At 60.1% G+C, this 24,409-nt stretch overlaps 2 protein-coding genes across 2 annotated transcripts in view; one reads left to right on the top strand and one right to left on the bottom strand.

Annotated features, from left to right (window-relative positions):
* Nucleotides 1–82: 82 nt before the first annotated feature.
* On the bottom strand, nucleotides 83–2,659 carry LOC138365811 (streptococcal hemagglutinin-like). The gene has a single exon (XM_069326300.1). It carries the CDS (start codon nucleotides 2,657–2,659, stop codon nucleotides 83–85), a length of 2,577 nt encoding a protein of 858 aa, XP_069182401.1.
* Nucleotides 2,660–2,690: 31 nt separating this feature from the next.
* The window catches only part of LOC138365813 (uncharacterized), a 62,652-nt gene continuing 40,933 nt past the window's right edge, over nucleotides 2,691–24,409 (top strand). The window contains exon 1 of the mRNA XM_069326308.1: nucleotides 2,691–2,875. Coding sequence (XP_069182409.1) covers nucleotides 2,691–2,875 — 185 coding nt within the window. The remainder of the gene's footprint in view (nucleotides 2,876–24,409) is intronic.

The following is a 24,409-nucleotide window of genomic DNA, read 5'->3' on the forward strand; positions in this document are numbered from 1 at the left end:
TGACCGTTGTAACACGGACCATTGTAACACTGACCGTTGTAACACGGACCGACGTACTTTCCTATTGCCATGTCCACTACAATCAAGTCTTCGTGCCTGTAGAGGGACGTGCCCACTGAAGGACGTGCCCACTGCGTGACGTGCCCACTGAAGGACGTGCCCACTGAAGGACATGCACACTGAGGGACGTGCCCACTGAGAGACGTGCCCATTGAAGGACGTGCCCACTGAGAGACGTGCCCACTGAAGGACGTGCCCACTGAAGGACGTGCCCACTGAGAGACGTGCCCACTGAAGGACGTGCCCACTGAGGGACGTGCCCACTGAGGGACGTGCCCACTGAAGGACGTGCCCACTGAGAGACGTGCCCACTGAAGGACGTGCCCACTGAAGGACGTGCCCACTGAGGGACGTGCCCACTGAGGGACGTGCCCACTGAGGGACGTGCCCACTGAAGGACGTGCCCACTGAAGGACGTGCCCACTGAGAGACGTGCCCACTGAAGGACGTGCCTACTGAGAGACGTGCCCACTGAAGGACGTGCCCACTGAGGGACGTGCCCACTGAGGGACGTGTCCACTGAGGGACGTGCCCACTGAGGGACGTGCCCACTGAGGGACGTGCCCACTGAGACGTGCCCACTGAGGGACGTGCCCACTGAGAGACGTGCCCACACGTGCCCACTGAGGGACGTGCCCACTGAGGGACGTGCCCACTGAGGGACGTGCCCACTGAGGGACGTGGCCACTGAGGGACGTGCCCACTGAAGGACGTGCCCACTGAGAGACGTGCCCACTGAAGGACGTGCCCACTGAGGGACGTGCCCACTGAGGGACGTGTCCACTGAGGGACGTGCCCACTGAGGGACGTGCCCACTGAGGGACGTGCCCACTGAGACGTGCCCACTGAGGGACGTGCCCACTGAGAGACGTGCCCACACGTGCCCACTGAGGGACGTGCCCACTGAGGGACGTGCCCACTGAGGGACGTGCCCACTGAGGGACGTGGCCACTGAGGGACGTGGCCACTGAGGGACGTGCCCACTGAGAGACGTGCCCACTAAGGGACGTGCCCACTGAGGGACGTGCCCACTGAGGGACGTGCCCACTGAGAGACGTGCCCACACGTGCCCACTGAGGGACGTGCCCACTGAGGGACGTGCCCACTGAGAGACGTGCCCACTGAGAGACGTGCCCACTGAGGGACGTGCCCACTGAGGGACGTGCCCACTGAGACGTGCCCACTGAGGGACGTGCCCACTAAGAGACGTGCCCACACGTGCCCACTGAGGGACGTGCCAACTGAGGGACGTGCCCACTGAGAGACGTGCCCACACGTGCCCACTGAGGGACGTGCCCACTGAGAGACGTGCCCACACGTGCCCACTGAGGGACGTGCCCACTGAGGGACGTACCCACTGAGGGACGTGCCCACTGAGGGACGTGCCCACTGAGACGTGCCCACTGAGGGACGTGCCCACTGAGAGACGTGCCCACACGTGCCCACTGAGGGACGTGCCCACTGAGGGGCGTGCCCACTGAGGGGCGTGCCCACTGAGGGACGTGCCCACTGAGGGACGTGCCCACTGAGGGACGTGCCCACTGAGGGACGTGCCCACTGAGACGTGCCCACTGAGGGACGTGCCCACACGTGCCCACTGAGAGACGTGCCCACACGTGCCCACTGAGGGACGTGCCCACTGAGGGGCGTGCCCACTGAGGGACGTGCCCACTGAGGGACGTGCCCACTGAGGGACGTGCCCACTGAGGGACGTGCCCACTGAGAGACGTGCCCACTGAGAGACGTGCCCACACGTGCCCACTGAGGGACGTACCCACTGAGGGACGTGCCCACTGAGGGACGTGCCCACTGAGGGACGTGCCCACTGAGACGTGCCCACTGAGGGACGTGCCCACTGAGAGACGTGCCCACACGTGCCCACTGAGGGACGTGCCCACTGAGGGGCGTGCCCACTGAGGGACGTGCCCACTGAGGGACGTGCCCACTGAGGGACGTGCCCACTGAGGGACGTGCCCACTGAGACTTGCCCACTGAGGGACGTGCCCACTGAGAGACGTGCCCTCACGTGCCCACTGAGGGACGTGCCCACTGAGGGACGTGCCCACTGAGGGACGTGCCCACTGAGGGACGTGCCCACTGAGGGGCGTGCCCACTGAGGGACGTGCCCACTGAGGGACGTGCCCACTGAGGGACGTGCCCACTGAGGGACGTGCCCACTGAGGGACGTGCCCACTGAGGGACGTGCCCACTGAGGGGCGTGCCCACTGAGGGGCGTGCCCACTGAGGGACGTGCCCACTGAGGGACGTGCCCACTGAGGGACGTGCCCACTGAGGGACGTGCCCACTGAGGGGCGTGCCCACTGAGGGGCGTGCCCACTGAGGGACGTGCCCACTGAGGGACGTGCCCACTGAGGGACGTGCCCACTGAGGGGCGTGCCCACTGAGGGACGTGCCCACTGAGGGACGTGCCCACTGAGGGACGTGCCCACTGAGGGACGTGCCCACTGAAGGACGTGCCCACTGAGGGACGTGCCCACTGAGGGACGTGCCCACTGAGGGACGTGCCCAATGAGGGACGTGCCCACCCAACAAAACACTCACACAAAGCGCCTGACATTTCTCCGCCATTTACAGCCATTTGTGTAAGTAATAATGCCAGTAGTGGAATGATGACATTGCTTTATGCACCGGGTCTCCTGCAGGACTCGCCCTTCGTGCTGGAGGTGGGTGGACAGAGGCATGAGGTGTCCTACGACCCCGGAGAGTCCACCACTAACATCTTCGGCGGCAACTCCAACTGGAGAGGACCTGTCTGGTTCCCCATGAACTTCCTGATCATCACTTCTCTCAAGAGGTTAGTGCCTCCACCACCAACCTGTGTAGTGCCTCCACCACCACCCTGTGTAGTGCCTCCACCACCACCCTGTGTAGTGCCTCCACCACCACCCTGTGTAGTGCCTCCCCCACCCTGTGTAGTGCCTCTACCACCACCCTGTGTAGTGCCTCCCTCACCCTGTGTAGTGCCTCTACCACCACCCTGTGTAGTGCCTCCACAACCACCCTGTGTAGTGCCTCTACCACCACCCTGTGTAGTGCCTCCACCACCACCCTGTGTAGTGCCTCTACCACCACCCTGTGTAGTGCCTCTACCACCACCCTGTGTAGTGCCTCCAACACCCTGTGTAGTGCCTCCACCACCCTGTGTAGTGCCTCCATCACCCTGTGTAGTGCCTCTACCACCACCCTGTGTAGTGCCTCCACCACCCTGTGTAGTGCCACCACCACCCTGTGTAGTGCCTCTACCACCACCCTGTGTAGTGCCTCCACCACCCTGTGTAGTGCCTCCACCACCCTGTGTAGTGCCTCCACCACCCTGTGTAGTGCCTCCACCACCCTGTGTAGTGCCTCCACCACCCTGTGTAGTGCCTCCACCACCCTGTGTAGTGCCTCCACCATCACCCTGTGTAGTGCCACCACCACCCTGTGTAGAGCCTCCACCATCACCCTGTGTAGTGCCTCCACCACCCTGTGTAGTGCCTCCACCACCCTGTGTAGTGCCTCCACCACCCTGTGTAGTGCCTCCATCACCCTGTGTAGTGCCTCTACCACCCTGTGTAGTGTCTCCACCACCACCCTGTGTAGTGCCTCCACCACCCTGTGTAGTGCCACCACCACCCTGTGTAGTGCCACCACCACCCTGTGTAGTGCCTCCACCACCCTGTGTAGTGCCTCCATCACCCTGTGTAGTGCCTCCACCACCCTGTGTAGTGCCTCCACCACCCTGTGTAGTGCCTCCACCATCGCCCTGTGTAGTGCCACCACCACCCTATGTAGTGCCACCACCACCCTGTGTAGTGCCTCCACCACCCTGTGTAGTGCCTCTACCACCCTGTGTAGTGTCTCCACCACCTCCCTGTGTAGTGCCACCACCACCCAGTGTAGTGATAACACCACCCTGTGTAGTGCCTCCACCACCCTGTGTAGTGCCTCCATCACCCTGTGTAGTGATAACACCACCCTGTGTAGTGCCTCCACCACCCTGTGTAGTGCCTCCATCACCCTGTGTAGTGCCTCCACCACCCTGTGTAGTGCCTCTACCACCCTGTGTAGTGTCTCCACCACAACCCTGTGTAGTGCCTCCACCACCCTGTGTAGTGCCTCCACCATCACCCTGTGTAGTGCCTCCATCACCCTGTGTAGTGCCTCCACCACCCTGTGTAGTGCCTCTACCACCCTGTGTAGTGTCTCCACCACCACCCTGTGTAGTGCCAACACCCCCCTATGTAGTACCTCCATCACCCTGAGTAGTGTCTCCCCCACCCTGTGTAGTGCCTCCACCACCCTGTGTAGTGCCTCCACCATCACCCTGTGTAGTGCCTCCACCATCACCCTGTGTAGTGCCTCCCCATCTTGTGTAGTGCCAACACCACCCTGTGTAGTGCCTCCACCACCCTGTGTAGTGCCTCCATCACCCTATGTAGTGCCTCCACCACCCTGTGTAGTGCCTCCACCACCCTGTGTAGTGCCTCCACCACCCTGTGTAGTGCCTCCACCACCCTGTGTAGTGCCTCCACCACCACCCTGTGTAGTGCCTCCACCACCCTGTGTAGTGCCTCCACCACCCTGTGTAGTGCCTCCACCACCACCCTGTGTAGTGCCTCCACCATCACCCTGTGTAGTGCCTCCACCACCCTGTGTAGTGTCTCCACCACCACCCTGTGTAGTGCCACCACCACCCTGTGTAGTGCCAACACCACCCTGTGTAGTGCCAACACCACCCTGAGTAGTGTCTCCACCACCCTGTGTAGTGTCTCCACCACCCTGTGTAGTGCCTCCACCACCCTGTGTAGTGCCTCCATCACCCTGTGTAGTGCCTCTACCACCCTGTGTAGTGCCTCCACCACCAACCTGTGTAGTGCCTCTACCACCCTTTGTAGTGCCTCCACCACCCTGTGTAGTGCCTCCACCACCACCCTGTGTAGTGCCTCCACCACAACCCTGTGTAGTGCCTCCACCATCACCCTGTGTAGTGACTCCCCCACCCTGTGTAGTGCCTCCACCACCACCCTGTGTAGTGCCTCCACCACCCTGTGTAGTGACTCCCCCACCCTGTGTAGTGCCTCCCCCACCCTGTGTAGTGCCTCCACCACCCTGTGTAGTGCCTTCACCACCCTGTGTAGTGCCTCCACCACCCTGTGTAGTGCCTCCACCACCCTGTGTAGTGCCTCCACCATCACCCTGTGTAGTGCCTCCACCATCACCCAGTGTAGTGCCTCCACCACCCTGTGTAGTGCCTCCACCACCCTTTGTAGTGCCTCCACCATCACCCTGTGTAGTGCCTCCACCATCACCCAGTGTAGTGCCTCCACCACCCTGTGTAGTGCCTCTACCACCCTGTGTAGTGCCTCCACCACCCTGTGTAGTGCCACCACCACCCTGTGTAGTGCCTCCACCACCCTGTGTAGTGCCTCCACCACCCTGTGTAGTGCCTCCACCATCACCCTGTATAGTGCCTCCCCCATCACCCTGTGTAGTGCCTCTACCACCCTGTGTAGAGCCTCCACCATCACTCTGTGTAGTGCCTCCACCATCACCCTGTGTAGTGTCTCCACCACCACCCTGTGTAGTGAATCCACCATCACCCTGTGTAGTGCCTCCACCACCCTATGTAGTGCATCCACCGTCACCCTGTGTAGTGCCACCACCACCCTGTGTAGTGCCTCCATCACCCTGTGTAGTGTCTCCACCACCACCCTTTGTAGTGTCTCCACCACCCTGTGTAGTGCCTCCACCACCACCCTGTGTAGTGCCTCTACCACCCTGTGTAGTGCCTCCACCACCCTGTGTAGTGTCTCCACCACCCTGTGTAGTGTCTCCACCACCACCCTGTGTAGTGCCTCTATCACCCTGTGTAGTGTCTCCACCATCACCCTGTGTAGTGCCACTACCACCCTGTGTAGTGCCTCCACCATCACCCTGTGTAGTGCCACCACCACCCTGTGTAGTGCCTCCATCACCCTGTGTAGTGCCTCCACCACCACCCTGTGTAGTGCCTCCATCACCCTGTGTGTGTCTCCTCCACCCTGTGTAGTGTCTCCACCACCCTATGTAGTGCCTCCACCATCACCCTGTGTAGTGCCACCACCACCCTGTGTAGTGTCTCCACCACCCTGTGTAGTGCCTCCACCACCCTATGTAGTGCCTCCACCGTCACCCTGTGTAGTGCGACCACCACCCTGTGTAGTGCCTCCATCACCCTGTGTAGTGCCTCCACCACCACCCTGTGTAGTGTCTCCACCACCCTGTGTAGTGTCTCCACCACCACCCTGTGTAGTGCCTCCCCCACCCTGTGTAGTGTCTCCACCACCCTGTGTAGTGTCTCCACCACCACCCTGTGTAGTGCCTCTACCACCCTGTGTAGTGCCTCCACCTCCCTGTGTAGTGCCTCCACCATCACCCTGTGTAGTGCCTCCACCACCCTGTGTAGTGCCTCTACCACCCTGTGTAGTGCCTCCACCATCACCCTGTGTAGTGCCTCCACCACCCTGTGTAGTGCCTCCACCACCCTGTGTAGTGCCTCTACCACCCTGTGTAGTGCCTCCACCACCACCCTGTGTAGTGCCTCCACCACCCTGTGTAGTGCCTCCACCATCACCCTGTGTAGTGCCTCCACCACCCTGTGTAGTGCCTCTACCACCCTGTGTAGTGCCTCCACCACCACCCTGTGTAGTGCCTCCACCACCCTGTGTAGTGCCTCCACCACCACCCTGTGTAGTGCCTCCACCACCCTGTGTAGTGCCTCCACCATCACCCTGTGTAGTGCCTCCACCACCCTGTGTAGTGCCTCCACCACCACCCTGTGTAGTGCCTCCACCACCCTGTGTAGTGCCTCTACCACCCTGTGTAGTGCATCCACCACTCTGTGTAGTGCCACCACCACCCTTTGTAGTGCCTCTACCACCCTGTGTAGTGCCTCCACCACCCTGTGTAGTGCCACCAACACCCTGTGTAGTGCCTCCACCACCCTGTGTAGTGCCTCCACCACCCTGTGTAGTGCCTCTACCACCCTGTGTAGTGCCTCCACCACCCTGTGTAGTGCCTCTACCACCCTGTGTAGTGCCTCCACCATCACCCTGTGTAGTGCCTCCACCACCCTGTGTAGTGCCTCCACCACCCTGTGTAGTGCCTCCATCACCCTGTGTAGTGCCTCCACCATCCTGTGTAGTGCCTCCACCACCCTGTGTAGTGCCTCCACCACCCTGTGTAGTGCCTCCATCACCCTGTGTAGTGCCTCCACCACCCTGTGTAGATCCTCCACCACCCTGTGTAGTGCCTCCACCACCCTGTGTAGTGCCTCCATCACCCTGTGTAGTGCCTCCATCACCCTGTGTAGTGCCTCCACCACCCTGTGTAGTGCCTCCACCACCCTGTGTAGTGCCTCCACCACCCTGTTTAGTGCTTCCATCACCCTGTGTATAGTGCCTCCACCACCACCCTGTGTAGTGCCTCCACCACCACCCTGTGTAGTGCCTCCACCATCACCCTGTGTAGTGCCTTCACCACCCTGTGTAGTGCCTCCACCACCCTGTGTAGTGCCTCCACCACCCTGTGTAGTGCCTCCACCACCCTGTGTAGTGCCTCCACCATCACCCTGTGTAGTGCCTCCACCACCCTGTGTAGTGCCTCCACCACCACCCTGTGTAGTGCCTCCACCATCACCCTGTGTAGTGCCTCCACCACCCTGTGTAGTGCCTCCACCACCCTGTGTAGTACCTCCCCCACCCTGTGTAGTGCCTCTACCACCACCCTGTGTAGTGCCTCCACCACCCTGTGTAGTGCCTCCACCATCACCCTGTGTAGTGCCTCCACCATCACCCTGTGTAGTGCCTCCACCACCACCCTGTGTAGTGCCTCCACCACCACCCTGTGTAGTGCCTCCACCACCCTGTGTAGTGCCTCCACCACCCTGTGTAGTGCCTCCACCACCACCCTGTGTAGTGCCTCCACCACCCTGTGTAGTACCTCCCCCACCCTGTGTAGTGCCTCTACCACCACCCTGTGTAGTGCCTCCACCACCCTGTGTAGTACCTCCCCCACCCTGTGTTTTGCCTCTACCACCACCCTTTGTAGTGCCTCCACCATCACCCTGTGTAGTGCCTCCACCACCCTGTGTAGTGCCTCCACCATCACCCTGTGTAGTGCCTCTACCACCACCCTGTGTAGTGCCTCCACCACCCTGTGTAGTGCCTCCACCATCACCCTGTGTAGTGCCTCCACCATCACCCTGTGTAGTGCCTCCACCATCACCCTGTGTAGTGCCTCCACCAATCACCCTGTGTAGTGCCTCCACTACCACCCTGTGTAGTACCTCCCCCACCCAGTGTAGTGCCTGCACCACCCTGTGTAGTACCTCCCCCCACCCTGTGTAGTGCCTCCATCACCCTGTGTAGTGCCTCCACCATCACCCTGTGTAGTGCCTCCACCACCCTGTGTAGTGCCTCCACCATCACCCTGTGTAGTGCCTCCACCACCCTGTGTAGTGCCTCCACCATCACCCTGTGTAGTGCCTCCATCACCCTTTGTAGTGCCTCCACCACCCTGTGTAGTACCTCCACCACCCTGTGTAGTGCCTCCACCACCCGGTGTAGTGCCTCCACCACCCTGTGTAGTGCCTCTACCACCCTGTGTAGTGCCTCCATCACCCTGTGTAGTGCCTCCACCACCCTGTGTAGTGCCTCCACCATCACTCAGTGTAGTGCCTCCACCACCCTGTGTAGTGATGCCACCACCCTGTGTAGTGTCTCTACCACCCTGTGTAGTGTCTCTACCACCCTGTGTAGTGCCTCCACCACCCTGTGTAGTGTCTCTACCACCCTGTGTAGTGCCTCCACCATCACCCTGTGTAGTGCCTCCACCATCACTCAGTGTAGTGCCTCCACCATCACCCTGTGTAGTGACTCCCCCACCCTGTGTAGTGCCTCCACCACCCTTTGTAGTGCCTCCACCACCCTGTGTAGTGTCTCTACCACCCTGTGTAGTGCCTCCACCACCAACCTGTGTAGTGCCTCTACCACCCTGTGTAGTGCCTCCACCACCCTGTGTAGTGCCTCCACCACCACCCTGTGTAGTGCCTCCACCACCACCCTGTGTAGTGCCTCCACCATCACCCTGTGTAGTGACTCCCCCACCCTGTGTAGTGCCTCCACCACCACCCTGTGTAGTGCCTCCACCACCCTGTGTAGTGCCTCCACCACCCAGTGTAGTGCCTCCCCCACCCTGTGTAGTGCCTCCACCCCCTGTGTAATGCCTTCACCACCCTGTGTAGTGCCTCCACCACCCTGTGTAGTGCCTCCACCACCCTGTGTAGTGCCTCCACCATCACCCTGTGTAGTGCCTCCACCATCACCCAGTGTAGTGCCTCCACCACCCTGTGTAGTGCCTCCACCATCACCCTGTGTAGTGCCTCCACCATCACCCAGTGTAGTGCCTCCACCACCCTGTGTAGTACCTCCACCACCCTGTGTAGTGCCTCCACCACCCGGTGTATTGCCTCCACCACCCTGTGTAGTGCCTCTACCACCCTGTGTAGTGCCTCCATCACCCTGTGTAGTGCCTCCACCACCCTGTGTAGTGCCTCCACCATCACTCAGTGTAGTGCCTCCACCACCCTGTGTAGTGCCTCCACCACCCTGTGTAGTGTCTCTACCACCCTGTGTAGTGTCTCTACCACCCTGTGTAGTGCCTCCACCACCCTGTGTAGTGTCTCTACCACCCTGTGTAGTGCCTCCACCATCACCCTGTGTAGTGCCTCCACCATCACTCAGTGTAGTGCCTCCACCATCACCCTGTGTAGTGACTCCCCCACCCTGTGTAGTGCCTCCACCACCCTTTGTAGTGCCTCCACCACCCTGTGTAGTGTCTCTACCACCCTGTGTAGTGCCTCCACCACCAACCTGTGTAGTGCCTCTACCACCCTGTGTAGTGCCTCCACCACCCTGTGTAGTGCCTCCACCACCACCCTGTGTAGTGCCTCCACCACCACCCTGTGTAGTGCCTCCACCATCACCCTGTGTAGTGACTCCCCCACCCTGTGTAGTGCCTCCACCACCACCCTGTGTAGTGCCTCCACCACCCTGTGTAGTGCCTCCACCACCCTGTGTAGTGCCTCCCCCACCCTGTGTAGTGCCTCCACCCCCTGTGTAATGCCTTCACCACCCTGTGTAGTGCCTCCACCACCCTGTGTAGTGCCTCCACCACCCTGTGTAGTGCCTCCACCATCACCCTGTGTAGTGCCTCCACCATCACCCAGTGTAGTGCCTCCACCACCCTGTGTAGTGCCTCCACCACCCTTTGTAGTGCCTCCACCATCACCCTGTGTAGTGCCTCCACCATCACCCTGTGTAGTGTCTCCACCATCACCCTGTGTAGTGCCACTACCACCCTGTGTAGTGCCTCCACCACCCTGTGTAGTGCCTCCACCACCACCCTGTGTAGTGCCTCCACCACCACCCTGTGTAGTGCCTCCACCACCCTGTGAGGTGCCTCTACCACCCTGTGTAGTGCCTCCACCACCCTTTGTAGTGCCACCACCACCCTGTGTAGTGCCTCCACCACCCTGTGTAGTGCCTCCACCACCCTGTGTAGTGCCTCCACCATCACCCTGTGTAGTGCCTCCCCCATCACCCTGTGTAGTGCCTCCACCACCCTGTGTAGAGCCTCCACCATCACTCTTTGTAGTGCCTCCACCATCACCCTGTGTAGTGTCTCCACCACCACCCTGTGTAGTGCCTCCACCATCACCCTGTGTAGTGCCTCCACCACCCTATGTAATGCCTCCACCGTCACCCTTTGTAGTGCCACCACCACCCTGTGTAGTGCCTCCATCACCCTGTGTAGTGTCTCCACCACCACCCTGTGTAGTGTCTCCACCACCCTGTGTAGTGCCTCCACCACCACCCTGTGTAGTGCCTCTACCACCCTGTGTAGTGCCTCCACCACCCTGTGTAGTGTCTCCACCACCCTGTGTAGTGTCTCCACCACCACCCTGTGTAGTGCCTTTACCACCCTGTGTAGTGTCTCCACCATCGCCCTGTGTAGTGCCACTACCACCCTGTGTAGTGCCTCCACCATCACCCTGTGTAGTGCCTCCACCACCCTATGTAGTGCCTCCACCATCACCCTGTGTAGTGCCACCACCACCCTGTGTAGTGCCTCCATCACCCTGTGTAGTGCCTCCACCACCACCCTGTGTAGTGCCTCCATCACCCTGTGTGTGTCTCCACCACCCTGTGTAGTGTCTCCACCACCCTATGTAGTGCCTCCACCATCACCCTGTGTAGTGCCACCACCACCCTGTGTAGTGTCTCCACCACCCTGTGTAGTGTCTCCACCACCCTGTGTAGTGCCTCCACCACCCTATGTAGTGCCTCCACCGTCACCCTGTGTAGTGCCTCCACCACCCTGTGTAGTGCCTCCATCACCCTGTGTAGTGCCTCCACCACCACCCTGTGTAGTGTCTCCACCACCCTGTGTAGTGCCTCCACCACCCTGTGTAGTGCCTCCACCATCACTCAGTGTAGTGCCTCCACCATCACCCTGTGTAGTGCCTCCACCATCACCCTGTGTAGTGCCTCCACCATCACCCTGTGTAGTGCCTCCACCATCACCCTGTGTAGTGCCTCCACCACCCTGTGTAATGCCTCCATCACCCTGTGTAGTGCCTCCACCATCACCCTGTGTAGTGCCTCCACCACCCTGTGTAGTGCCTCCACCATCACCCTGTGTAGTGCCTCCACCACCCTGTGTAGTGCCTCCACCATCACCCTGTGTAGTGCCTCCATCACCCTTTGTAGTGCCTCCACCACCCTGTGTAGTACCTCCACCACCCTGTGTAGTGCCTCCACCACCCGGTGTAGTGCCTCCACCACCCTGTGTAGTGCCTCTACCACCCTGTGTAGTGCCTCCACCACCCTGTGTAGTGCCTCCACCACCCTGTGTAGTGCCTCCACCATCACTCAGTGTAGTGCCTCCACCACCCTGTGTAGTGCCTCCACCACCCTGTGTAGTGTCTCTACCACCCTGTGTAGTGTCTCTACCACCCTGTGTAGTGCCTCCACCATCACCCTGTGTAGTGCCTTCACCACCCTGTGTAGTGCCTCCACCACCCTGTGTAGTGCCTCCACCACCCTGTGTAGTGCCTCCACCACCCTGTGTAGTGCCTCCACCATCACCCTGTGTAGTGCCTCCACCACCCTGTGTAGTGCCTCCACCACCACCCTGTGTAGTGCCTCCACCATCACCCTGTGTAGTGCCTCCACCACCCTGTGTAGTGCCTCCACCACCCTGTGTAGTACCTCCCCCACCCTGTGTAGTGCCTCTACCACCACCCTGTGTAGTGCCTCCACCACCCTGTGTAGTGCCTCCACCATCACCCTGTGTAGTGCCTCCACCATCACCCTGTGTAGTGCCTCCACCACCACCCTGTGTAGTGCCTCCACCACCACCCTGTGTAGTGCCTCCACCACCCTGTGTAGTGCCTCCACCACCCTGTGTAGTGCCTCCACCACCACCCTGTGTAGTGCCTCCACCACCCTGTGTAGTACCTCCCCCACCCTGTGTAGTGCCTCTACCACCACCCTGTGTAGTGCCTCCACCACCCTGTGTAGTACCTCCCCCACCCTGTGTTTTGCCTCTACCACCACCCTTTGTAGTGCCTCCACCATCACCCTGTGTAGTGCCTCCACCACCCTGTGTAGTGCCTCCACCATCACCCTGTGTAGTGCCTCTACCACCACCCTGTGTAGTGCCTCCACCACCCTGTGTAGTGCCTCCACCATCACCCTGTGTAGTGCCTCCACCATCACCCTGTGTAGTGCCTCCACCATCACCCTGTGTAGTGCCTCCACCAATCACCCTGTGTAGTGCCTCCACTACCACCCTGTGTAGTACCTCCCCCACCCAGTGTAGTGCCTGCACCACCCTGTGTAGTACCTCCCCCCACCCTGTGTAGTGCCTCCATCACCCTGTGTAGTGCCTCCACCATCACCCTGTGTAGTGCCTCCACCACCCTGTGTAGTGCCTCCACCATCACCCTGTGTAGTGCCTCCACCACCCTGTGTAGTGCCTCCACCATCACCCTGTGTAGTGCCTCCATCACCCTTTGTAGTGCCTCCACCACCCTGTGTAGTACCTCCACCACCCTGTGTAGTGCCTCCACCACCCGGTGTAGTGCCTCCACCACCCTGTGTAGTGCCTCTACCACCCTGTGTAGTGCCTCCATCACCCTGTGTAGTGCCTCCACCACCCTGTGTAGTGCCTCCACCATCACTCAGTGTAGTGCCTCCACCACCCTGTGTAGTGATGCCACCACCCTGTGTAGTGTCTCTACCACCCTGTGTAGTGTCTCTACCACCCTGTGTAGTGCCTCCACCACCCTGTGTAGTGTCTCTACCACCCTGTGTAGTGCCTCCACCATCACCCTGTGTAGTGCCTCCACCATCACTCAGTGTAGTGCCTCCACCATCACCCTGTGTAGTGACTCCCCCACCCTGTGTAGTGCCTCCACCACCCTTTGTAGTGCCTCCACCACCCTGTGTAGTGTCTCTACCACCCTGTGTAGTGCCTCCACCACCAACCTGTGTAGTGCCTCTACCACCCTGTGTAGTGCCTCCACCACCCTGTGTAGTGCCTCCACCACCACCCTGTGTAGTGCCTCCACCACCACCCTGTGTAGTGCCTCCACCATCACCCTGTGTAGTGACTCCCCCACCCTGTGTAGTGCCTCCACCACCACCCTGTGTAGTGCCTCCACCACCCTGTGTAGTGCCTCCACCACCCAGTGTAGTGCCTCCCCCACCCTGTGTAGTGCCTCCACCCCCTGTGTAATGCCTTCACCACCCTGTGTAGTGCCTCCACCACCCTGTGTAGTGCCTCCACCACCCTGTGTAGTGCCTCCACCATCACCCTGTGTAGTGCCTCCACCATCACCCAGTGTAGTGCCTCCACCACCCTGTGTAGTGCCTCCACCATCACCCTGTGTAGTGCCTCCACCATCACCCAGTGTAGTGCCTCCACCACCCTGTGTAGTACCTCCACCACCCTGTGTAGTGCCTCCACCACCCGGTGTATTGCCTCCACCACCCTGTGTAGTGCCTCTACCACCCTGTGTAGTGCCTCCATCACCCTGTGTAGTGCCTCCACCACCCTGTGTAGTGCCTCCACCATCACTCAGTGTAGTGCCTCCACCACCCTGTGTAGTGCCTCCACCACCCTGTGTAGTGTCTCTACCACCCTGTGTAGTGTCTCTACCACCCTGTGTAGTGCCTCCACCACCCTGTGTAGTGTCTCTACCACCCTGTGTAGTGCCTCCACCATCACCCTGTGTAGTGCCTCCACCATCACTCAGTGTAGTGCCTCCACCATCACCCTGTGTAGTGACTCCCCCACCCTGTGTAGTGCCTCCACCACCCTTTGTAGTGCCTCCACCACCCTGTGTAGTGTCTCTACCACCCTGTGTAGTGCCTCCACCACCAACCTGTGTAGTGCCTCTACCACCCTGTGTAGTGCCTCCACCACCCTGTGTAGTGCCTCCACCACCACCCTGTGTAGTGCCTCCACCACCACCCTGTGTAGTGCCTCCACCATCACCCTGTGTAGTGACTCCCCCACCCTGTGTAGTGCCTCCACCACCACCCTGTGTAGTGCCTCCACCACCCTGTGTAGTGCCTCCACCACCCTGTGTAGTGCCTCCCCCACCCTGTGTAGTGCCTCCACCCCCTGTGTAATGCCTTCACCACCCTGTGTAGTGCCTCCACCACCCTGTGTAGTGCCTCCACCACCCTGTGTAGTGCCTCCACCATCACCCTGTGTAGTGCCTCCACCATCACCCAGTGTAGTGCCTCCACCACCCTGTGTAGTGCCTCCACCACCCTTTGTAGTGCCTCCACCATCACCCTGTGTAGTGCCTCCACCATCACCCTGTGTAGTGTCTCCACCATCACCCTGTGTAGTGCCACTACCACCCTGTGTAGTGCCTCCACCACCCTGTGTAGTGCCTCCACCACCACCCTGTGTAGTGCCTCCACCACCACCCTGTGTAGTGCCTCCACCACCCTGTGAGGTGCCTCTACCACCCTGTGTAGTGCCTCCACCACCCTTTGTAGTGCCACCACCACCCTGTGTAGTGCCTCCACCACCCTGTGTAGTGCCTCCACCACCCTGTGTAGTGCCTCCACCATCACCCTGTGTAGTGCCTCCCCCATCACCCTGTGTAGTGCCTCCACCACCCTGTGTAGAGCCTCCACCATCACTCTTTGTAGTGCCTCCACCATCACCCTGTGTAGTGTCTCCACCACCACCCTGTGTAGTGCCTCCACCATCACCCTGTGTAGTGCCTCCACCACCCTATGTAATGCCTCCACCGTCACCCTGTGTAGTGCCACCACCACCCTGTGTAGTGCCTCCATCACCCTGTGTAGTGTCTCCACCACCACCCTGTGTAGTGTCTCCACCACCCTGTGTAGTGCCTCCACCACCACCCTGTGTAGTGCCTCTACCACCCTGTGTAGTGCCTCCACCACCCTGTGTAGTGTCTCCACCACCCTGTGTAGTGTCTCCACCACCACCCTGTGTAGTGCCTTTACCACCCTGTGTAGTGTCTCCACCATCGCCCTGTGTAGTGCCACTACCACCCTGTGTAGTGCCTCCACCATCACCCTGTGTAGTGCCTCCACCACCCTATGTAGTGCCTCCACCATCACCCTGTGTAGTGCCACCACCACCCTGTGTAGTGCCTCCATCACCCTGTGTAGTGCCTCCACCACCACCCTGTGTAGTGCCTCCATCACCCTGTGTGTGTCTCCACCACCCTGTGTAGTGTCTCCACCACCCTATGTAGTGCCTCCACCATCACCCTGTGTAGTGCCACCACCACCCTGTGTAGTGTCTCCACCACCCTGTGTAGTGTCTCCACCACCCTGTGTAGTGCCTCCACCACCCTATGTAGTGCCTCCACCGTCACCCTGTGTAGTGCCTCCACCACCCTGTGTAGTGCCTCCATCACCCTGTGTAGTGCCTCCACCACCACCCTGTGTAGTGTCTCCACCACCCTGTGTAGTGCCTCCACCACCCTGTGTAGTGCCTCCACCATCACTCAGTGTAGTGCCTCCACCATCACCCTGTGTAGTGCCTCCACCATCACCCTGTGTAGTGCCTCCACCATCACCCTGTGTAGTGCCTCCACCATCACCCTGTGTAGTGCCTCCACCACCCTGTGTAATGCCTCCATCACCCTGTGTAGTGCCTCCACCATCACCCTGTGTAGTGCCTCCACCACCCTGTGTAGTGCCTCCACCATCACCCTGTGTAGTGCCTCCACCACCCTGTGTAGTGCCTCCACCATCACCCTGTGTAGTGCCTCCATCACCCTTTGTAGTGCCTCCACCACCCTGTGTAGTACCTCCACCACCCTGTGTAGTGCCTCCACCACCCGGTGTAGTGCCTCCACCACCCTGTGTAGTGCCTCTACCACCCTGTGTAGTGCCTCCACCACCCTGTGTAGTGCCTCCACCACCCTGTGTAGTGCCTCCACCATCACTCAGTGTAGTGCCTCCACCACCCTGTGTAGTGCCTCCACCACCCTGTGTAGTGTCTCTACCACCCTGTGTAGTGTCTCTACCACCCTGTGTAGTGCCTCCACCACCCTGTGTAGTGTCTCTACCACCCTGTGTAGTGCCTCCACCATCACCCTGTGTAGTGCCTCCACCATCACTCAGTGTAGTGCCTCCACCATCACCCTGTGTAGTGACTCCCCCACCCTGTGTAGTGCCTCCACCACCCTTTGTAGTGCCTCCACCACCCTGTGTAGTGTCTCTACCACCCTGTGTAGTGCCTCCACCACCAACCTGTGTAGTGAGTCTACCACCCTGTGTAGTGCCTCCACCACCCTGTGTAGTGCCTCCACCACCACCCTGTGTAGTGCCTCCACCACCACCCTGTGTAGTGCCTCCACCATCACCCTGTGTAGTGACTCCCCCACCCTGTGTAGTGCCTCCACCACCACCCTGTGTAGTGCCTCCACCACCCTGTGTAGTGCCTCCACCACCCTGTGTAGTGCCTCCCCCACCCTGTGTAGTGCCTCCACCCCCTGTGTAATGCCTTCACCACCCTGTGTAGTGCCTCCACCACCCTGTGTAGTGCCTCCACCACCCTGTGTAGTGCCTCCACCATCACCCTGTGTAGTGCCTCCACCATCACCCAGTGTAGTGCCTCCACCACCCTGTGTAGTGCCTCCACCACCCTTTGTAGTGCCTCCACCATCACCCTGTGTAGTGCCTCCACCATCACCCTGTGTAGTGTCTCCACCATCACCCTGTGTAGTGCCACTACCACCCTGTGTAGTGCCTCCACCACCCTGTGTAGTGCCTCCACCACCACCCTGTGTAGTGCCTCCACCACCACCCTGTGTAGTGCCTCCACCACCCTGTGAGGTGCCTCTACCACCCTGTGTAGTGCCTCCACCACCCTTTGTAGTGCCACCACAACCCTGTGTAGTGCCTCCACCACCCTGTGTAGTGCCTCCACCACCCTGTGTAGTGCCTCCACCATCACCCTGTGTAGTGCCTCCCCCATCACCCTGTGTAGTGCCTCCACCACCCTGTGTAGAGCCTCCACCATCACTCTGTGTAGTGCCTCCACCATCACCCTGTGTAGTGTCTCCACCACCACCCTGTGTAGTGCCTCCACCATCACCCTGTGTAGTGCCTCCACCACCCTATGTAGTGCCTCCACCGTCACCCTGTGTAGTGCCACCACCACCCTGTGTAGTGCCTCCATCACCCTGTGTAGTGTCTCCACCACCACCCTGTGTAGTGTCTCCACCACCCTGTGTAGTGCCTCCACCACCACCCTGTGTAGTGCCTCTACCACCCTGTGTAGTGCCTCCACCACCCTGTGTAGTGTCTCCACCACCCTGTGTAGTGTCTCCACCACCACCCTGTGTAGTGCCTCTACCACCCTGTGTAGTGTCTCCACCATCGCCCTGTGTAGTGCCACTACCACCCTGTGTAGTGCCTCCACCATCACCCTGTGTAGTGCCTCCACCACCCTATGTAGTGCCTCCACCATCACCCTGTGTAGTGCCACCACCACCCTGTGTAGTGCCTCCATCACCCTGTGTAGTGCCTCCACCACCACCCTGTGTAGTGCCTCCATCACCCTGTGTGTGTCTCCACCACCCTGTGTAGTGTCTCCACCACCCTATGTAGTGCCTCCACCATCACCCTGTGTAGTGCCACCACCACCCTGTGTAGTGTCTCCACCACCCTGTGTAGTGTCTCCACCATCCTGTGTAGTGCCTCCACCACCCTATGTAGTGCCTCCACCGTCACCCTGTGTAGTGCCTCCACCACCCTGTGTAGTGCCTCCATCACCCTGTGTAGTGCCTCCACCACCACCCTGTGTAGTGTCTCCACCACCCTGTGTAGTGTCTCCACCACCACCCTGTGTAGTGCCTCTACCACCCTGTGTAGTGCCTCCACCTCCCTGTGTAGTGCCTCCACCATCACCCTGTGTAGTGCCTCCACCACCCTGTGTAGTGCCTCTACCACCCTGTGTAGTGCCTCCACCATCACCCTGTGTAGTGCCTCCACCATCACCCTGTGTAGTGCCTCCACCATCACCCTGTGTAGTGCCTCCACCACCCTGTGTAGTGCCTCCACCACCCTGTGTAGTGCCTCTACCACCCTGTGTAGTGCCTCCACCACCACCCTGTGTAGTGCCTCCACCACCCTGTGTAGTGCCTCCACCATCACCCTGTGTAGTGCCTCCACCACCCTGTGTAGTGCCTCTACCACTCTGTGTAGTGCCTCCACCACCACCCTGTGTAGTGCCTCCACCACCCTGTGTAGTGCCTCCACCACCACCCTGTGTAGTGCCTCCACCACCACCCTGTGTAGTGCCTCCACCACCCTGTGTAGTGCCTCCACCATCACCCTGTGTAGTGCCTCCACCACCCTGTGTAGTGCCTCCACCACCACCCTGTGTAGTGCCTCCACCACCCTGTGTAGTGCCTCTACCACCCTGTGTAGTGCCTCCACCACCCTGTGTAGTGCCACCACCACCCTGTGTAGTGCCTCTACCACCCTGTGTAGTGCCTCCACCACCCTGTGTAGTGCCACCACCACCCTGTGTAGTGCCTCCACCACCCTGTGTAGTGCCTCCACCACCCTGTGTAGTGCCTCTACCACCCTGTGTAGTGCCTCCACCACCCTGTGTAGTGCCTCTACCACCCTGTGTAGTGCCTCCACCATCACCCTGTGTAGTGCCTCCACCACCCTGTGTAGTGCCTCCACCACCCTGTGTAGTGCCTCCATCACCCTGTGTAGTGCCTCCACCACCCTGTGTAGTGCCTCCACCACCCTGTGTAGTGCCTCCATCACCCTGTGTAGTGCCTCCACCACCCTGTGTAGTGCCTCCACCACCCTGTGTAGTGCCTCCACCACCCTGTGTAGTGCCTCCATCACCCTGTGTAGTGCCTCCATCACCCTGTGTAGTGCCTCCACCACCCTGTGTAGTGCCTCCACCACCCTGTGTAGTGCCTCCACCACCCTGTGTAGTGCCTCCACCACCCTGTTTAGTGCCTCCACCACCACCCTGTGTAGTGCCTCCACCACCACCCTTTGTAGTGCCTCCACCACCACCCTGTGTAGTGCCTCCACCATCACCCTGTGTAGTGCCTCCACCACCACCCTGTGTAGTGCCTCCATCACCCTGTGTGTGTCTCCACCACCCTGTGTAGTGTCTCCACCACCCTATGTAGTGCCTCCACCATCACCCTGTGTAGTGCCACCACCACCCTGTGTAGTGTCTCCACCACCCTGTGTAGTGTCTCCACCACCCTGTGTAGTGCCTCCACCACCCTATGTAGTGCCTCCACCGTCACCCTGTGTAGTGCCTCCACCACCCTGTGTAGTGCCTCCATCACCCTGTGTAGTGCCTCCACCACCACCCTGTGTAGTGTCTCCACCACCCTGTGTAGTGTCTCCACCACCACCCTGTGTAGTGCCTCTACCACCCTGTGTAGTGCCTCCACCTCCCTGTGTAGTGCCTCCACCATCACCCTGTGTAGTGCCTCCACCACCCTGTGTAGTGCCTCTACCACCCTGTGTAGTGCCTCCACCATCACCCTGTGTAGTGCCTCCACCATCACCCTGTGTAGTGCCTCCACCATCACCCTGTGTAGTGCCTCCACCACCCTGTGTAGTGCCTACACCACCCTGTGTAGTGCCTCTACCACCCTGTGTAGTGCCTCCACCACCACCCTGTGTAGTGCCTCCACCACGCTGTGTAGTGCCTCCACCATCACCCTGTGTAGTGCCTCCACCACCCTGTGTAGTGCCTACACCACCCTGTGTAGTGCCTCTACCACCCTGTGTAGTGCCTCCACCACCACCCTGTGTAGTGCCTCCACCACCCTGTGTAGTGCCTCTACCACCCTGTGTAGTGCCTCTACCACCCTGTGTAGTGCCTCCACCACCACCCTGTGTAGTGCCTCCACCACCCTGTGTAGTGCCTCCACCACCACCCTGTGTAGTGCCTCCACCACCACCCTGTGTAGTGCCTCCACCACCCTGTGTAGTGCCTCCACCATCACCCTGTGTAGTGCCTCCACCACCCTGTGTAGTGCCTCCACCACCACCCTGTGTAGTGCCTCCACCACCCTGTGTAGTGCCTCTACCACCCTGTGTAGTGCCTCCACCACCCTGTGTAGTGCCACCACCACCCTGTGTAGTGCCTCTACCACCCTGTGTAGTGCCTCCACCACCCTGTGTAGTGCCACCACCACCCTGTGTAGTGCCTCCACCACCCTGTGTAGTGCCTCCACCACCCTGTGTAGTGCCTCTACCACCCTGTGTAGTGCCTCCACCACCCTGTGTAGTGCCTCTACCACCCTGTGTAGTGCCTCCACCATCACCCTGTGTAGTGCCTCCACCACCCTGTGTAGTGCCTCCACCACCCTGTGTAGTGCCTCCATCACCCTGTGTAGTGCCTCCACCACCCTGTGTAGTGCCTCCACCACCCTGTGTAGTGCCTCCATCACCCTGTGTAGTGCCTCCACCACCCTGTGTAGTGCCTCCACTACCCTGTGTAGTGCCTCCACCACCCTGTGTAGTGCCTCCATCACCCTGTGTAGTGCCTCCATCACCCTGTGTAGTGCCTCCACCACCCTGTGTAGTGCCTCCACCACCCTGTGTAGTGCCTCCACCACCCTGTGTAGTGCCTCCACCACCCTGTTTAGTGCCTCCACCACCACCCTGTGTAGTGCCTCCACCACCACCCTGTGTAGTGCCTCCACCACCACCCTGTGTAGTGCCTCCACCATCACCCTGTGTAGTGCCTTCACCACCCTGTGTAGTGCCTCCACCACCCTGTGTAGTGCCTCCACCACCCTGTGTAGTGCCTCCACCACCCTGTGTAGTGCCTCCACCATAACCCTGTGTAGTGCCTCCACCACCCTGTGTAGTGCCTCCACCACCACCCTGTGTTGTGCCTCCACCATCACCCTGTGTAGTGCCTCCACCACCCTGCGTAGTGCCTCCACCACCCTGTGTAGTACCTCCCCCACCCTGTGTAGTGCCTCTACCACCACCCTGTATAGTGCCTCCACCACCCTGTGTAGTGCCTCCACCATCACCCTGTGTAGTGCCTCCACCATCACCCTGTGTAGTGCCTCCACCATCACCCTGTGTAGTGCCTCCACCACCACCCTGTGTAGTGCCTCCACCACCACCCTGTGTAGTGCCTCCACCACCCTGTGTAGTGCCTCCACCACCCTGTGTAGTGCCTCCACCACCACCCTGTGTAGTGCCTCCACCACCCTGTGTAGTACCTCCCCCACCCTGTGTAGTGCCTCTACCACCACCCTGTGTAGTGCCTCCACCACCCTGTGTAGTACCTCCCCTACCCTGTGTAGTGCCTCCACCATCACCCTGTGTAGTGCCTCCACCACCCTGTGTAGTGCCTCCATCATCACTCAGTGTAGTGCCTCCACCATCACCCTGTGTAGTGCCTCCACCATCACCCTGTGTAGTGCCTCCACCATCACCCTGTGTAGTGCCTCCACCATCACCCTGTGTAGTGCCTCCACCACCCTGTGTAGTGCCTCCATCACCCTGTGTAGTGCCTCCACCATCACCCTGTGTAGTGCCTCCATCACCCTGTGTAGTGCCTCCACCATCACCCTGTGTAGTGCCTCCACCACCCTGTGTAGTGCCTCCACCATCACCCTGTGTAGTGCCTCCATCACCCTTTGTAGTGCCTCCACCACCCTGTGTAGTACCTCCACCACCCTGTGTAGTGCCTCCACCACCCGGTGTAGTGCCTCCACCACCCTGTGTAGTGCCACCACCACCCTGTGTAGTGCCACCACCACCCTTTGTAGTGCCTCCACCACCCTGTGTAGTGCCACCACCACCCTGTGTAGTGCCTCTACCACCCTGTGTAGTGCCTCCACCACCCTGTGTAGTGCCTCCACCACCCTGTGTAGTGCCTCCACCACCCTGTGTAGTGCCTCTACCACCCTGTGTAGTGCCTCCACCACCCTGTGTAGTGCCTCTACCACCCTGTGTAGTGCCTCCACCATCACCCTGTGTAGTGCCTCCACCACCCTGTGTAGTGCCTCCACCACCCTGTGTAGTGCCTCCATCACCCTGTGTAGTGCCTCCACCACCCTGTGTAGTGCCTCCACCACCCTGTGTAGTGCCTCCACCACCCTGTGTAGTGCCTCCACCACCCTGTGTAGTGCCTCCACCACCCTGTGTAGTGCCTCCACTACCCTGTGTAGTGCCTCCACCACCCTGTGTAGTGTCTCCACCACCACCCTGTGTAGTGCCTCCACCACCACCCTGTGTAGTGCCTCCACCACCACCCTGTGTAGTGCCTCCACCATCACCCTGTGTAGTGCCTTCACCACCCTGTGTAGTGCCTCCACCACCCTGTGTAGTGCCTCCACCACCCTGTGTAGTGCCTCCACCACCCTGTGTAGTGCCTCCACCACCACCCTGTGTAGTGCCTCCACCATCACCCTGTGTAGTGCCTCCACCACCCTGTGTAGTGCCTCCACCACCCTGTGTAGTACCTCCCCCACCCTGTGTAGTGCCTCTACCACCACCCTATGTAGTGCCTCCACCACCCTGTGTAGTGCCTCCACTATCACCCTGTGTAGTGCCTCCACCATCACCCTGTGTAGTGCCTCCACCACCACCCTGTGTAGTGCCTCCACCACCACCCTGTGTAGTGCCTCCACCACCACCCTGTGTAGTGCCTCCACCACCACCCTGTGTAGTGCCTCCACCACCCTGTGTAGTGCCTCCACCACCACCCTGTGTAGTGCCTCCACCACCCTGTGTAGTACCTCCCCCACCCTGTGTAGTGCCTCTACCACCACCCTGTGTAGTGCCTCCACCACCCTGTGTAGTACCTCCCCCACCCTGTGTAGTGCCTCTACCACCAACCTGTGTAGTGCCTCCACCACCCTGTGTATTGCCTCCACCATCACCCTGTGTAGTGCCTCTACCACCACCCTGTGTAGTGCCTCCACCATCACCCTGTGTAGTGCCTCCACCATCACCCTGTGTAGTGCCTCCACCATCACCCTGTGTAGTGCCTCCACCATCACCCTGTGTAGTGCCTCCACCAATCACCCTGTGTAGTGCCTCCACCACCACCCTGTGTAGTGCCTCCACCACCCTGTGTAGTGCCTCCACCATCACCCTGTGTAGTGCCTTCACCATCACCCTGTGTAGTGCCTCCACCATCACCCTGTGTAGTGCCTCCACCACCCTGTGTAGTGCCTCCACCATCACTCAGTGTAGTGCCTCCACCATCACCCTGTGTAGTGCCTCCACCATCACCCTGTGTAGTGCCTCCACCATCACCCTGTGTAGTGCCTCCACCATCACCCTGTGTAGTGCCTCCACCACCCTGTGTAGTGCCTCCATCACCCTGTGTGGTGCCTCCACCATCACCCTGTGTAGTGCCTCCACCACCCTGTGTAGTGCCTCCACCATCACCCTGTGTAGTGCCTCCACCACCCTGTGTAGTGCCTCCACCATCACCCTGTGTAGTGGCTCCATCACCCTTTGTAGTGCCTCCACCACCCTGTGTAGTACCTCCACCACCCTGTGTAGTGCCTCCACCACCCGGTGTAGTGCCTCCACCACCCTGTGTAGTGCCTCTACCACCCTGTGTAGTGCCTCCACCACCCTGTGTAGTGCCTCCACCACCCTGTGTAGTGCCTCCACAATCACTCAGTGTAGTGCCTCCACCACCCTGTGTAGTGCCTCCACCACCCTGTGTAGTGTCTCTACCACCCTGTGTAGTGTCTCTACCA

This window comes from Procambarus clarkii, chromosome 2, assembly GCF_040958095.1.
Source record: "Procambarus clarkii isolate CNS0578487 chromosome 2, FALCON_Pclarkii_2.0, whole genome shotgun sequence".
In the NCBI taxonomy this organism is placed as follows: Eukaryota; Metazoa; Arthropoda; class Malacostraca; order Decapoda; family Cambaridae; genus Procambarus; species Procambarus clarkii.

Excerpts from the sequence above, each read along its gene's own strand:
- LOC138365811 (XM_069326300.1), bottom strand. The coding sequence starts at position 2,659 with ATGGCTGTAAATGGCGGAGAAATGTCAGGCGCTTTGTGTGAGTGTTTT.